General features: G+C 43.0%; 1 protein-coding gene across 2 annotated transcripts in view; it reads left to right on the forward strand.

Moving 5' to 3' along the window:
* Positions 1 to 16,017, forward strand: part of acad11 (acyl-CoA dehydrogenase family, member 11) — a 90,815-nt gene that overhangs the window by 66,131 nt on the left and 8,667 nt on the right. For both annotated transcript variants that reach the window (XM_084326465.1, XM_084326466.1), the window contains exons 14-16: positions 4,388 to 4,457; positions 15,037 to 15,122; positions 15,313 to 15,384. In XM_084326465.1, coding sequence (XP_084182591.1) covers positions 4,388 to 4,457; positions 15,037 to 15,122; positions 15,313 to 15,384 — 228 coding nt within the window. The remainder of the gene's footprint in view (positions 1 to 4,387; positions 4,458 to 15,036; positions 15,123 to 15,312; positions 15,385 to 16,017) is intronic.

Raw genomic sequence — 16,017 nt, forward strand, 5'->3', positions numbered from 1 at the left:
TGTCATGGTGGTGTTCTCAGGACGTGTGTGGGCATGGTACCCCCTCTGCCTCCTACCACTCTCCACTAATCACATTATAAAGAACTGTCATAAGCCTGCCCTCTGGTCTTCCTTTAAGACCCCAGCTGAGAATCTGAGGAATGGGCGGAGGTGTGTTTGCGCGTGTGTGTGTGTATGTATGTGTGTGTGTTTGCGTGTGTGTGTGTGTGTGTGTGTGTGTGTGGAGACAACATAAATCACTTTGCCTGTGTGCGTATGTGTATACATGTTTTGTTACAGTATAAGTAGGTAATTGAATTTCACTGTTGGCATAAAACTGCATTCTTGTGTTTTTTTCTTTCATTAGGGCTAGACAGATATATGTTGGGCAGACGATATTATCCACCGATATTAGCATATTACTGGGGGTGTAATGATCTTGATACAGAATAGAAGGTTTTTGAAACTATTTACCATCAATGCATCCAAATTGAAAACCACGTCGTCGAGTCTCCTCCCCTCTCTTCTTGTGAAATAATCAGGGGTGTAAAAAGTACCTAGAAATTATACTTAAGTGAAAGTATGGGTACCGTCTCAAAATCTTACTCAAGTAAAAGTCAGAGTATCTGGCTAAAAACACACTTGAGTAAAAGTCAAAACGTTTCTACTTTTAAATGTACTTAAGTACTAAAAAGTGAAAGTAAAAACTTTTTTTCTGACTGTCTATTCTTCTGATAGCAGGTGTTTAATCAAAGATCCCCCCTTTCTAGTCTTGCAAAAACGACCAATCAACATGGGTATGGGCAGGTTAATTTTCCATTGATGGGGATTTGATTGGCTGTTTTTAAATAAATGCGGCCGCAGGATTAATAACGTTGTTAACATTAGTTCGGCCAGAGAAACAAATATAATCATTGAAATTGTTGGACCTGCGAGATTTGTACTTTGTAGGTTTGCATTTTAAATGTAATGAGTAATGGTTTTTTTTCTCTGAAATGTAATTGAGTAAAAGTACAAGTATACAAACCTAATAATACTTGAGTAAAGTACAAATCCCCCATAACAGTACTTAAGTATTGTAACGAAGTACAATTACTCAAGTACTTTACACCCCTGGAAATAATGAATATTTGAAATCTAAAGCCCTCCTCCGATCAATAATCAAGTGAAATAGGGTTATTCCCTTTAACGCATAAAGATCAAATCGTGACCTCAAGATCTAAATTTGTGTTGAATTTGAAAACGTGTGTATCGTTATATATCCCTGCCGTTCAGCCATATATTGTTATCGGCGAAGGTGCCTCAGGCTCAGATATATCAGTGTTCCATGTTTTGGTTATAAAGGAATGTGTGTTGACATGTTGATATTCTGTATCTGACATTGTTGTTATTTAAATACATACCTCCATACCTGTACATACCTGCATAGTGCGGCACGGTGGTATAGTGGTCAAACACTATCGCCTCACAGCAAGAAGGTCCACGATGGGATGGGTTAATCGCAGACTAATCGCATGCATGCATCGCATGTGTGCCGATTGATGACCTCTGAGCAGGTCCTAAATTATTTATATAATCTATATCTGTACATTGTATATTGCTGTTACACTTTACTGTTACTTTTGCACCAAGGTAGATGCAAAACCTCTTTTCATTGTACTGTACATTATGCTGTATGATGACAATACATTTGAATCTAATCTAATGTTAAGCACATGTCTATAGGAGACCTGGCTTTTAGGGGATGGGGCTGTTGCGTGACATCTCCCCACGATCCATCATTTTTTCATTTAGAAAGGTCACCTCAAACCAGACAGCGCTGAGAGTGTACAGTATGTGTGTGTGTCTATTGCATGTTCCAGACAGCGCTGAGAGTGTGTGTGTGTGTGTGTGTGTGTGTCTATTGCATGTTCTTGCAGCACCGAGCGATAGAATTAGAAAATATTCCAACTTTTCAGTGCTAGGTCAGTAGTCATCTCACATGTCACATGTCAAAATACTTCCCAAAGGTCAGTGAATACCACAATCACAACACCAGAGGGAGCTCCACAAATCATGTTAAACCCAGATTCGGCTCAAACAAGGGACTAAACACGTTTCGCAATTATGCCACATCAATGTGGAACGCCCTACCCAAAGCTGTAAAGGAATGTGAATCACTACCCACTTTCAAAACCACTCTCAAGGAACACCTACGGGAGACTGCAATTCGAAACTGGCCCCTGTAAATGTCCTAACCCAACCCCCTCCAATGTACAGTAATTTACCTAGTATGGTTTTGTCAATATTCCAATGTACAGTTTTGCTTGTTTGTACAGTGTCCCCCCCCCCCCCCCCCCAACCCCCTCCAATGTAAATTACCTAGTATGGTTGTCAATATCCCAATGTACAGTTTTGCTTGTACAGTTGTACAGTGTTCCCCCCCCTTACCTGGAGTGCTATCTATCCATCCAGATAGTTTTGGTGGTGATTTGCTTAGTGTTGGAGATATCTGCTGTCACTCCAATACTATGGAGCTGAATGATACTGGGCTTGTGGCACTCAAAGCTGTATTGGACTGACGGGAGATATCTCTACGGCAGATATCTACCAACACTAAGCATATCACACCACTCAATCTCGATGGATAGATATTACTCTGGGTAAAGGGGGAAATAGTGTTTGGTTTTTTTGGGTGAACTGCCCCTTTAAACTCACAAATATCGAAATCTGTATCGGAGCCAAAATTCTTCTAGCCCTAGTTTTTATAAACTAAGCATCTTCGTTCATCAGCGTCTTCTAAACTGTGTGGATGCATTATGTGGTCCTCCCCCTCCCCATCCTCTTCTGGCTTTATAATCTGTAGCTATCTGGTGTCCATATGTCCTTTCTGCGGGGGGCAGGATGGACAATCTATCCACCACGATGGAAAAGTCAACAGAAAGGTAGGCCACTGGTCACCCTCTCTCGGTGCCCTGGGGAGGAGGCCTCTTGAGCCTGTTGGACCAAGAATGCATCCCCCAAAGACATAGTTTCCCCAGCCATTGTAGTGAAGATTGCAGGGAGGGAAACTAACAATTTATTCCAACAGTCACATTAGCTGGTAGAAGAAAAACATTGGGTTGTTTACTTGCCGAAGTATCTAGTAGATCAGATACATGTACTGGCCACAGACAGCGTGTACCGGCATGTCTCCCACCCAGATTATGCGCCTGCAAACTGGGACGCTGTTGCGGCTCTGCATGGTATTAAGTGGATGTACAGTATGTCGTCTATATGCTGTTGCCCTCTAGTGGCTGTTTGTCATATACTGTTTGCAGTATATGATATCATTTCGCCTGGATGATCCCCATCTGTATAATAACGATGCACTGTTGCACAGAAGATAATCTCAAATCATAGGAACCATGGGAACAAAGTTCTCATACCATCTGTTGTTAGCTCCATCTGTGCTCAGTGCGTCACAGACCGACTGTTTTCCACCCAGACTGAGGTCATGGTTGAGGTGGAGATGGAATAAGTGTGTGAAATGTTACGAGCAAATAAACTAAAAGAAGGAAGGGTCATTGCATCAGAATACCAGCGTCCTATGTTGTGGTTGATGCCAGTTCTATTGCATTTAAAAATATACCAGCTATCTGAGGAAATATACATCAACCAATACATCAAACGTTGGCTAGTTGACAATGCAACAAATTGCCGATAACTCTGACATCTGAGGTAATATAAAGTAGTTTAAATGGCAGGTCCTAAACGAGGAGATGGCTTATCCCATGTGGAACTACACGGTGACGTGATGAGCCTTCCATATTTGATAGTTTTCCTTGGTTACGAGCCGGAACTAATCTGAAAGAAATGGGATAATGCTTACAATTTCACAATCTCAAAAACAAAAGGTATCCGAAGTTAAAACAACAGCTCTTGGCTGTCTTACTGTTTTGACTATTCTGTTCCGAACAGCTGTTGACCAAAACATTGGTATAGTTCCAAGGTGAAGTAGTAAAATGCACCAGTGCACTACTAGAGTATTATTTCCAAACAAAACAAGCTTTAAGGAGGGGGTACTTTTTGGTGTACTTGTATTTACCAATTTTTTTTTGCATAAATGTATGGTTGTCTTTATTTATGTAAAGGAAAAGACAACATTCAGGTACCCACTGACTATAATAATATATATATAATATGAAGGAATATATATGGAATGGAACGTCTGCAAGCTTGAGATGGGGTGTCTGACATTGTTGGTTCATATAGTTACAGGTAAGAAGGATATAAATGTTTTGACCCCCTTATTTTCTTTTTTTCTATATTTTTTGAGGGGGACAAATTGACCTCTTCTCAATATTGAGGGGGACATGTCCCCTGCAACCCCCCTCTAAATTTACACCTGTGCTTTAACTATTACCATGGTGTTTTTCTGTACCTACAGGTGCTGGTAACCCACAGTGTAAAGTGGCCATTGTGATGTGCAAGAGCGTCTCTCAGCATGTGAGCAGCAGGTCAGTAATACAATTATATTGTGAAGAACATTTACACACATCAGCCTATTGTAGTCCAGGAATGTAAAATGTAAGAAACCGTTGTTCTGTCTGTATTCAACGGGTTCAGGGTCCATTATTCTCAAAGCATCTCAAAGTGGGATTACTGATATAGCTTCCCTCTGTTAATTTGAATAGACCATTTCAAACTTCAAACATAAACATTCTAAATCGGTTTTGTTTATTCTGTAAATTCTGTTTCTTTCCTGTTGCAGTGGGTAATAACCGACAGGAAATGAACATGGGCTCCAAGCTGTTCCAAGTAGCAACACCCTTCCAGTTAGGGCTGGGCGATTAATCGATATTATCGATTAATTCGAATTAATGATTTAGGACGATTTTGAAAAAACAAAATCGATTTTCAAAAAAAAAAATATATATATATATATACCGTATATATATATTTTTTTAAGAGTCACCTTTTATTTGACAAAAAGTGATGTTTGGTGAAAGTTAGATTTGCACTTTATTAATCCCAATAGGGAAATTCATTCTTGTTTGATGATCAATAGGCACCTTTTATTTGTTTTAAGTGAAGTTTGGTGAAAAAGCAAGTTATTGCACTATTAATCCCAATAGGGACATTCATCTTTGTTTGATGAAGAGTAACCTTTTATATATTATTATATTATATATATAATTTTTTAAGTGAAGATTGGTGAAAGTTAGGTTTGCACTTCAATCCCAATAGGGACATTCATCTTGGTTTGATTTTTTTTGTCAAATAAAAACAACGGTTATTTGAATGATTTTCTTGGCGTTTCTAGTTTTCAAGAGAAAAAAATTGATTAAAATCGTAAATCGGATTTAAAAAAATAAATAATCAGGGATTTTATTTTTAGGCCATATCGCCCAGCCCTACTTCCAGTGAAACAGTCTACGGCTACGTTCACACTGCAGATGACATGGCCCAAATCTGATTTGTTTGTTCATTTGTGACTCGGATCAGATTTTTTCACAACAGTGAACAGCACAAATCATATGGGATCTGATCTTTTCAATTCTGATTTGGGCCACTTTCATAATGTGGTCTTAAATCAGGTCAGATTATTTTGCAATGCGACCTCAGTCTGAACAGTCATGCGACTTTCATGCGACTTTTACATCACTCTAGATTGACATTTGTCCCAATTTTTACATCCATCATCTTTATTGTTCATTTGCAAATGTGGTTCAGTTCAGGAGCATGACCGGTTCAGTGGAATCTGATATTGGCCACGTTTAAAATAAGTAATGGGCGGCCGGGTAGCGCAGCGGACTAAGCGTCTGTCTACCACCACAGAGACAGTGGGATCGAATCCAGCTGTGGTGCTTCCGGGTTGGCCGACTGACCATACTAACACAATTGGCAGTGTTAGCGGGTGGGAAACCCGGCGAGGGTGTGTCCTGGTCGTTGTAAACAGCGACTCCTACAGTTCGGTCGGGGGGGCCTGCACAGCAAGGGAAGGATCTAGGAGAGGTAGTGTGACCTTCCACACGTTACTCTCCCAGTGAGAGTCCGCGCTGCCAGGTGAAAAGAAGCGGTGGGCTGGGTACACATGTGTCGGAGGAAGCATGTGATAGTCTCCGCCCTCCCGGACCGACGGTAGGGGGTAGAGTGTGCAACGTCGGAAAAAGAAGGTGGAGAAAGATAATAAAAAAGAAAATTTTAAATAAGTAAAATACAGCCAAACAAAAAAAATCTGATCTGAGCAATACATCAGAATTGAGTGTGAACCTAGCCTATAGCTGACCAAGGATTATTCACTTGGAAAAAGATTAATGTAACCGGCAGGCAAGAAACTTGAACCAAAGCTGTTTCCTAGCAACGCAATTCAACCCGAAAAGGTCATGCACACAAATGTAGTCACTGACCCCATGTCAGCGCTTTGTGGATATTGGCCAGAGGTGCAAGTGCTCATAACAGCTAGTTTCACACCAGGAGCTTGGATCACGACGTGCCAGTTCAGTCGTTATAGTGATAGAGCACCAGTTCAGTCAAGTTATAGTGCTACTTTTACATATAGAGCACCAGTTCAGTCAAGTTATAGTGCTACTTTTACATATAGAGCACCAGTTCAGTCAAGTTATAGTGCTACTTTTACATAATATAACACCAGTTCAGTCAAGTTATAGTGCTACTTTTACACATAGAGCACCAGTTCACTCAAGTTATAGTGCTACTTTTACATATAGAGCGCGGTCATGAGTTAGGAATGTTCATGTTGTTATCATGAATGTTATCCATGTGCATAAAAGGACCACATTTGCATTGCTCTTAACATTTTTGGGCTGTTGGAACCTATGTCATTGATAACTGCTTGATAACTAATATACTGCATACCAGTGTATAATTTAGAATGAGTACATGCTCTTATTATTAGAAGGAATTGACTCTAAGCTTGTTTCACATAAGATAACATATTCCTACATTTATCCCCTTGGGGAAATTGAGGCATCATAGCAGGAAAGGGGATGGGAGGTACAGGTATGGGCAGAGTAATAGTAGAAAGACATAAATCTAGGCAATAAATAATAAAATAATAAATATAAAAATATGAGAACAAATAAAGAGTGCATGGGTCTATGTCCTTATGGGAATATTAATCACAGGCTTGAGTTCTCCCTTATACTTTATTGTATTACTTTGCTGTGTACAACTACGGAACGTCTTCCAGGGAATAATAAAGATCTCTTATGATCTCATCCTGTGTTCCCTTCACTTCCCTCCTCTCCTCCCGCTGCTGCGAGTAGAGCTTTGGTATTTCTGTGTTTCCCAACACCCAGGAATAAACACCATCGCCTAGTAACCTGTCTAGGCGTGTCCTCCACCGCCGCATGAAAGAAAAAACATTCATCAAATTGATCTCAATGCGTTTACTTTCCACTACTTTGTCTTGAAGCCGAGCCGTTGAGAGCAGTTAGGATGAGGGTAGCGAGACTAGCACCAGAATCAACCGCACCCTGGAGATCTTGTTGCTAAAGCAATATAGCCATATAATCACAATGTATCATAACATGCAGTTCAGTCTTCACACCCAACCCGTTGGCAAAGTTAAAGGTGCTTTTTGGGCGGCTAAGTGGCGCAGTGGGCAAGGCGCTCGCCACTAACGCAGGATATGCTGGGTTCGAGCCCAGCTCTCGGCGTTGCTACCAGCTTGGCTGGACGTTCATACTAACACAATTGGCAGTGTTAGGGGTGGGAAAGCTGGTGGGTAGGGGTGGGAAAGCTGGTGGGTGGACGTTGTGGACAGCAACTCCTACAGGTCGGTTAGTGCGCCTGTGCAGCAGAATCAGGAAGTAACGGGGGCAGTGTGAGCCTCCCACGCGTTACTCCTCACCACTGAGAGATTGCGCTGTACAGGTGAAAAGATGCAACAGCTGCCTCCTCGTGTACCGGAGGGGACACGTGATGCAAGGCTTGGTCCTCACTGCAGCCGACCAGTGGGAGGCATAGTCTAGCAATGTTCGAGACAGGGAGAATTGGCGAGGCGAAATTGGGATGGGAGAAAAATAGAAGGATAAGGAGAAAAAGTGGATTAAAAAAAATGATTTTTAGTGTTTTTTTTGTTTGTTAAAACAAGTGGTCTACATGTTAAAATAATAGCTCTACATTCCAACAGTCATCACTGATAGTGTTTTGTCAGTAGCATGGGTGTAGTATCCGAAACTTGTTGATGCCGTAAGCTTCAGACGCTCTCAGTCTTTGAATCCTCCCGTTCCATATCCACGCACAAGAAAAGCACCGACCACGAAGTAGTGTCAACTATTTAATGTCCAACTCGGGTTTACACGTTCTTGTTTCCTAATTATATATAGAGCAGCGAGATTAACAAAGTTTATCCAGAGAGAGAGGTCTAAAAACTGTCTGGCTCCACTCTCTCATCACTTGGCCTGACCACCGGTAAAATCTGCGTTGTTTTCTTTCTAAACCAAAGCTGTCACCTTGCCGCAGCTGACAGTAATCAATGACATCACCGTTATCCTGTCAAACTAAAAGTCCCTCGGCCTATCAGCCAAATATCCTGTAAGAAACAAACTAACAACAAAGAAAACATTTTAACTTCTATAATAATAATATCCATCTATTTATCCTATGAAATACAAGGCCAAAATGCTTTTCTATTAACTGCTATTAACTGAAATTACTCTTAATTACCAGACTAGGCATTTAGGCACCTACATTACCGACCCCTAATTGTTATCAACAGCCTTGAAACAATTACCCAAAAATATAAACTTAAGGCGTCTAAATGTCATTTAACTTAAACATCACAATCTAAAGTCTCAAAATTAAACTAGACTGAAGAAGTGAAGCTCTTGATCTTCGCTCTGCCCATGACGGAGACTTGACTTCGGTTCATCATCTTTTTCTCCCCACCCGAGGTGAGGCTTTGCCTTCGGAATAAAGTTCATCAAAAGTCCTCAGACTCGTGAAGAAGGACGCCGCCGAAGTAATCAACGCCGACTCTTGTAAAGGGGGGGGGTCGTCTGGCAGGACCCTGCAGGTAGGTAGGTCTGCCATGAGTTGTTGTCCAGTTGTTCCATGTAGCCGTTTGCAGGTGACGCACTTGTCTGATGGCTCCATTTGCTCCAGGTATCCAGAACCTTTGACGCAGCTGAGCCAACATGTGATTTCTTCCTGCGTGAGCTGTGTTGTCGTGAATATGTCTCAGCACAAGCCTTGTGATGTGCGAGTCTTTGGGCAAGATTACTTGCTGCTTGGCTTCGTCAGGCATTGCCGCTCGGCTCAGCCTTCCTCCTACTTTCAGGATTCCATCCAGTATTGGATTCAACTTGAAGAGTGAGCTACTTTTCTTCACCCTTCCTTGTTCCAGTAGCATTGTCAAATCTTCTTTGAAGGTTCGTTTCTGGGTGTGCTTGACAATTTCTTTTTCTGCCACGGCTAGATTTTTGCAGGTGAGGCCTGTTCCTTGGAAAGCCTTTTTGAACCGGCTCACTTTGCTTTTTCCATCTGGTGCCTTTCTCTCTTCTTTCAGCTCTTTAAGCAGGACCTTCAGCTTCAGAAACCAGGCAACAGCGCGTTTAAGCCTTGTCCAGGATGAGAAATGGTTCATCAACTGTCCCGTTGCGTCTTTCGGCTCTTCCGCCTGAATGACATGCACTTGAGCTACTCCTTTGATCTCCAGATCATCGACGTCCAGCATTCCAGGATCTGGGTTCTTGGGCCACTGGTCTTGTGAACAGTGCAGGAAACTTGGTCCCGACAGCCAGCTTTGTTCCTTCAGGAATGCGTCGACAGTCTGTCCTCTTGAGACGAGATCTGCGGGGTTCACAGTGGTATTGACATACCTCCACTGTGAGGTCTGAGAATGCTCCAGGATAGCTATGACTCTATTAGTCACAAATGTCTTGAATCTTGTGCTTTCGCTGTTCAAGTACTTCAGCACAGCTGTGCTGTCGGTCCAAAAGATAGAATCTTGCAGCTCGAGTTCGAGCTCTTTCTTGAGAAACTTGTCCATCTTGACGGCAGCTACGGCCGCGGTCAACTCCATCCTTGGTATGGTTGGAGACTTTAAGGGTGCGACCCTCGCCTTTGCCATCATCAGGGCAGTTTGAACTATGCCAGTCGCGTTGCGCAGTAGCAGGTAGCTTGTTGTTCCATAAGCCTCTAGACTTGCGTCGGCGAAGTGGTGGAGCTGTGCGGAGACTGGAGCTCCAAACTGCTTCGTCTTGATGCATCTGTCCACTCCGAAGTTCTCAAGCCTTTGCAGTCCTGAGATCCATTTTTCCCATGTCTGGATGACGTTATCTGGTAGCTCCTCGTCCCAGCCATACTTCTGCCTGCAGATATCCTGTAGGAGTATCTTGGCGGGCAGCACCACTGGAGCGAGAAACCCCAAAGGGTCGAAGATAGAGCTGACGAGGGAAAGCAGGCCTCTCCTAGTGTGCGGGCGATCTTTGAGGTTGATCTTGAACCTGAACTGGTCTGATTCGGCGCACCACTGGATCCCCAATGCTCTCTCCACCGGCAGGTTGTCTTCGTCTAAGTCCAGGTCTTGAAACCCTTGGGCTCTTTCTTCTTCGGGGATCGAGTTGAGCAACATTCGGCTATTGCTCGACCATTTCGTCAAGCGAAATCCACCTTTTGCCAACATCTTTCGTAAGCCAGCACAAAGAGTGATGGCTGTCTCTTCGTCGGCGGTCGACTTAAGACAGTCGTCGACGTAAAAGTTCTTCTTGACTGTTTTGGCTGCTTCAGGGCCAAACTCTTCCTCGTGATCCGTTGCACATTTCTGCAGTGCAAACGTTGCGACACTTGGCGATGATGTTGCACCAAAGATGTGGACTAACATCTTGTGTTCGACGAGTTTCTTTTCGTAGTTCCCTTCAGGCCACCAGAGGAATCTGAAGAGGTCGGTGTCTTCATCGCTGACTCTGACCTGGTGGAACATAGCCTCCACGTCGGCCATGACCGCCACGGTCTCTTGTCTGAACCTTGTCAGGACCCCTATTAGGGAGCTTGTCAGGTCCGGTCCCTGCAGAAGCTGCTGGTTCAGTGATGTTCCTTGAAAGCTTGCTCCGCAGTCGAAGACGACACGTAGATTCTTTTTAACTGGATGTCTGACTCCGTGGTGAGGCAGATACCACTTTCTTCCTTTTGCTGACTCCTGATCAGCGTTGTCGAGTCTCACAGCGTAGCCCTTCTTGAGGATATTATCCATGTACGCCACGTACTCTGTGCAAAATTTGTCGTCTTTCGAGAATCTTTTTCGTAGGTTCAGCGCACGTTGTTCGGCAACTGATCTGCTGTTGGGCAAGCACAGTGTTTTGTTCTTGACTGGCAGGCAAACACTGTAATGTCCATCCACAAGTTTTGAGGATCGTGACACCATATTCATGAACTGGTGATCGTCCTTTGACATCTTGATGTCTTCATCTTGTCCGGCGTCCGGAAAGTCTACTTTGAACTGCTGCTGCCAAAGCTCGTCTAGCCTGGCGACTGAGATCCGATTTGCGGTCACTGCTGTCCGCTTGCTCTTCTGGCTTGCGTCACTTCCGCCTTTGAGCGGTCCATTAACTGTCCAGCCTAGGATCGTTCTGACGGCATATGGTCCTTTGTGCACGCTGCTCACCACTTGGAGCGGCTCCATTGCCTTCGGGACGTTTGCTCCTATGAGCAATCCAACCTGAGCTTGGATAGTGGGAAGCTTCACCTCCTTTAGGTGAGGCCATCGGCTGACATCCTCTTGCCGGGGAATGTTCTCCTTGGAGACGGGAATGGTTTTCCGAGAAAACACCTCTGGAAGCTCGATGAATTGTTTTCCATCCAGGCTGCTTATTTCCAGTCCATTCACAATATTTGTGTCCACAACAGATTCTGATCCCATTGTTCGCAGCAAGATGCTTGCTTTGCGTCCATCCATGTTCAGTTGTGAGATCAGCGACTCTGAGGCAAAAGTAGCTGAGCTACCCGGGTCCAGAAACGCGTACGTCGTTACTTCCTTGGTTCCCTTCTGTGCCTTGACGCGCACTGGAATAATCGAGAGAGCGCAATCTTCCTTTCCGGCCCCAGTGACACCGAAGGCCTCCATCATTTGTACAAGAGCACTTGTCACTTCTTGTTCCGTTGACTTCGCTTCCTCTTGAGTCTTTAGAGCGATCTTTAAAGTTGTAGTGAAGCAGTGTGGGGTGTTGTCGAGCATTCTTGACACTGCACTTTGTCTGTGCAGCTGTTACTCATGTGACCATGTTTCAAACACGCAAAACATAGACCTTTGCCTTTTAGAAAGTCGATCTTCTCTTTGTGTGGTTTGCTCTTGAGTTTTCTACAAACTGTAAGGGTATGCTGCTCTCCGTTGCAATAGCCACAGGGCTTGCTGTTTGCGTCCACTGCAGCGGTTGGAGTCTTTGATGTTGCACGTTCGTCGCTCTCCTTCATGCCTCTAGTCATTTCAGCCTTGGGGGAGTCAACTGCTGTAGCGTACACCTTTTGTGACTTGTGTGTCCTTGTCTTGTATTCTTTTGTTCTCTGTTGACTTGGTTCTTTTGTGGCTGTAGTGTTGTCCTTTATGTTTCCGTAGAGCGGGTGTAGAGCGTATCTAACTTGCTTGTTGACGAAGTCTACGAAATCCTTGAACCTTGCCCTTTTGTTGGTTCTTTCTTGTAAGTCGCAGGCGTGTCTTCTCCAAGATTCTCTGAGTCTGTACGGTAGCTTATTAGCCAGCGCTCTTAAGTTGGATGCGTTTTCCAAGTCCTCCATGTAGCTTATATCCGTCATTGTGTTGGAGCAGCCTGTGAGGTACAATGCAAATGACTGCAATGCTGCACCGTCTTCAGGCTTGATTGTCTGCCACTCCAGAGCCTCTTTGATGTAGGCTTCCGCTATCTTGAAGTCGTCGCCGAAGAACTGTTTCAGCATTTGTTTAGCTTTGGTATAGCCTGCAGTAGGCTCCATGTGAATGCAGCTTTTGACCAGCTCATGTGGTTGTCCACTTGTGTACTGCAACAGAAACTGTAGACGGTCACGATTGTCACTGGTGCGGTCTTCAACTCCATGTTCCATAGATCTGATGAATGTCTTGTATTCTAGAGGGTCACCAGTGAATGTTGGAATGGTGAGCTCAGGAAGTAATGAAGCTTTGTGATTCTTCACGAGGTATTCTGTGACATTCGCCTGTTGGGAGATAGCCTTGCTTAGGCTATGAAGCTCCCATCCTTCATTGAATTCCCCTTTTGTTGCTTTTAATATGCTGGTCGTTAGTGGTGCTGCTGGAAGCTGCACGTCCTCTGGTGTACTGGGGGGAGGTGGTGAGGCACACTGATATAGCGGTTGGAAGTTCCTCTCTTCTCTTTCATCTGTCTTTTCAATGTTTAAGACAGTCCTGTCATTTGATGTAGTACATTCATAATTTTCCAGAACTCCCATTTTTGCATCTGACTCAGCGAGAGCCGTCTTCATTGCATGTATTTCTAGCTTTCTTTTTTGTTCTGCTTCAAACCTCACTTCCTCAGCTTGTAGTTGAGCCTCCTTGCATCGTTTTTGTGCTAACCAGTCTGCTTCTTCCTGCTCAAGAGCTAACCTTTCATTTAAAGCGGTGGCCTTTACTTGTAGAGCCGCTCGCTCCATCTCTGCACTCAGTCTGATTGCATTTGTTGAGCGAGAGCCTGATGAGCATCTACTTGTTACTGTTCCAGACTTAGATTTGGTATCCATAGGTTTTTCCTGATTGTTACCATCTTCAGCCGGTTCAGAACGTTTTGTGACCTCTTTCATCCATTCCTCACATTTCCAGAAGAATAAATTCAGTGATTCAATTTTAGGCTCAAAATTCTTCCTCTGACACAAAACGACCCAGTTCAGTGTTGACTTGTAATAGCTCTTGTTGCAAATTACTGAAATCAACACGCATTTTGTTATTGACAATGCTGACGTTTGCATCATCTTCCTTTAATATCACTATTTCTTTCATCATGTTATTTAGCGTTGATAATTTGTGTTTGCGTGCCTTTTCACGTTTAGCAGCTTGCTCCTGCATGGCTTTCTCCGTCAATTTTACTATCCTTTTGCCACCGACTTCAATTCCTTCCATATTGATACAGTTATTGAATCACCGGTCGGCAGTCGCTTTCCACAATTAGTAAAATGTCAGTCACCTGGGGAGAGCGCGCAAGCCAGACGCGCGTTTAATTACTTTTACTTTCAATCCAGACCGCAAGCTGTTAGTGTTATGCTTTTTTCCATTGATATTCTGTAACGTTAGTTATAGCTCCAATGGGATACGCCACTTTCGGGCAAATTATACAAGATACAGCATAGTACAGCTTACTGTTTGACGTCTTCTTTCAGGCAAATCATACAAGATACATCTTACTTGTTGACGACTTCTTTTTTCTTTCGTTCCGCGAAAAGTTCCTTTTTCCAGTCAGGCCTGTCCAAATCCAAATTCCGTCTTTAATGAGCAAGTTTTTAGACAAAATGTAGTATCCGAAACTTGTTGATGCCGTAAGCTTCAGACGCTCTCAGTCTTTGAATCCTCCCGTTCCATATCCACGCACAAGAAAAGCACCGACCACAAAGTAGTGTCAACTATTTAATGTCCAACTCGGGTTTACACGTTCTTGTTTCCTAATTATATATAGAGCAGCGAGATTAACAAAGTTTATCCAGAGAGAGAGGTCTAAAAACTGTCTGGCTCCACTCTCTCATCACTTGGCCTGACCACCGGTAAAATCTGCGTTGTTTTCTTTCTAAACCAAAGCTGTCACCTTGCCGCAGCTGACAGTAATCAATGACATCACCGTTATCCTGTCAAACTAAAAGTCCCTCGGCCTATCAGCCAAATATCCTGTAAGAAACAAACTAACAACAAAGAAAACATTTTAACTTCTATAATAATAATATCCATCTATTTATCCTATGAAATACAAGGCCAAAATGCTTTTCTATTAACTGCTCCCGTTCCCGCTTTATCCAATCAGGAGAGAGAACTCCACACTGCAAAAATGCACCTAGGCAGAGATGGTGGGCTGGAATACACCCTCCTATCTGTGTTCCTGGTCGGGCCTCTTCATCATGCTGTATGTGTGTATTTCCTAGGCACGGCCAACACAGTATGGTTCTGGTGCCTGTGGAGACGCCAGGAGTGACCCTGGTCAGACCGCTCACTGTGTTCGGACAGGATGGTAACAGAGTCAACCTTTTCCATTTGTGTTTATTATAAAATTAACATAATTCTCTTTATTATATATTTGAGCGTTCTTACCCTACACATTTGTATTTATAAATTGTTTATTATCGTATAGATGTTTTGTTTACTTTGTAATTAAACCAGATTATTTAAGCTTTATTATGTTCTGATTGTCTTGTGCTCAGACGCCATTCATGGAGGCCACTTTGAAGTGCACTTTGAGAATGTGCGTGTTCCTGCCTCCAATATAATTCTTGGTAAGCGGCTGATTTATAGGCCTTTTTAGAAGAATTCTGTTGCTAGGGAAACCACTGGGGCCCTAGTGTATATAAACCGAAGCAAAAATGTGATGTTTATGAAAAGGTCTTTCTCTCGACATGGCTTTCCATCTTCACTAATGTACTAATAAGCAAGGGGCTAATTGATACAAATTAGTTAGTAATATGCAATCAAAATGTTTCACCAGCAAATAAAAGTACATTTTCTCGCAAACATTTGGTATGCATTTCATGTTTCAAATACATTCTGGCTCCATATTTTGAACATTAAAGAATGTTATAAATTAAACCCATTGCGTTTACTGGCTTAATACTGACGTTGCAGACTGGCAAATCCATAACATTATGGTTCCATTATAAATCTGATCAGGTATTGTCAGGGTTGGGAAGTGACTGATTACATTAATTACAATAATCACATTAGAAAAAAAGGTAACTGATCCATTGTAAATACTGGGGACTAAACAACAATCAGATTACAGATACTTTTGAAAAAACTAAGAAAAATAGTTTCTAGGAAGACATAAAAAGTTGTTTCAAGGAAGAGGTGAAAACTTTTCAAGGAAGACATGGAAAAGTGTTTCAAGGAAGACAATCATCACGCAAAGTTCC

The sequence above is a fragment of the Notolepis coatsorum genome, assembly GCF_963971535.1.
Source record: "Notolepis coatsorum genome assembly, chromosome: 12".
In the NCBI taxonomy this organism is placed as follows: domain Eukaryota; kingdom Metazoa; phylum Chordata; class Actinopteri; order Aulopiformes; family Paralepididae; genus Notolepis; species Notolepis coatsorum.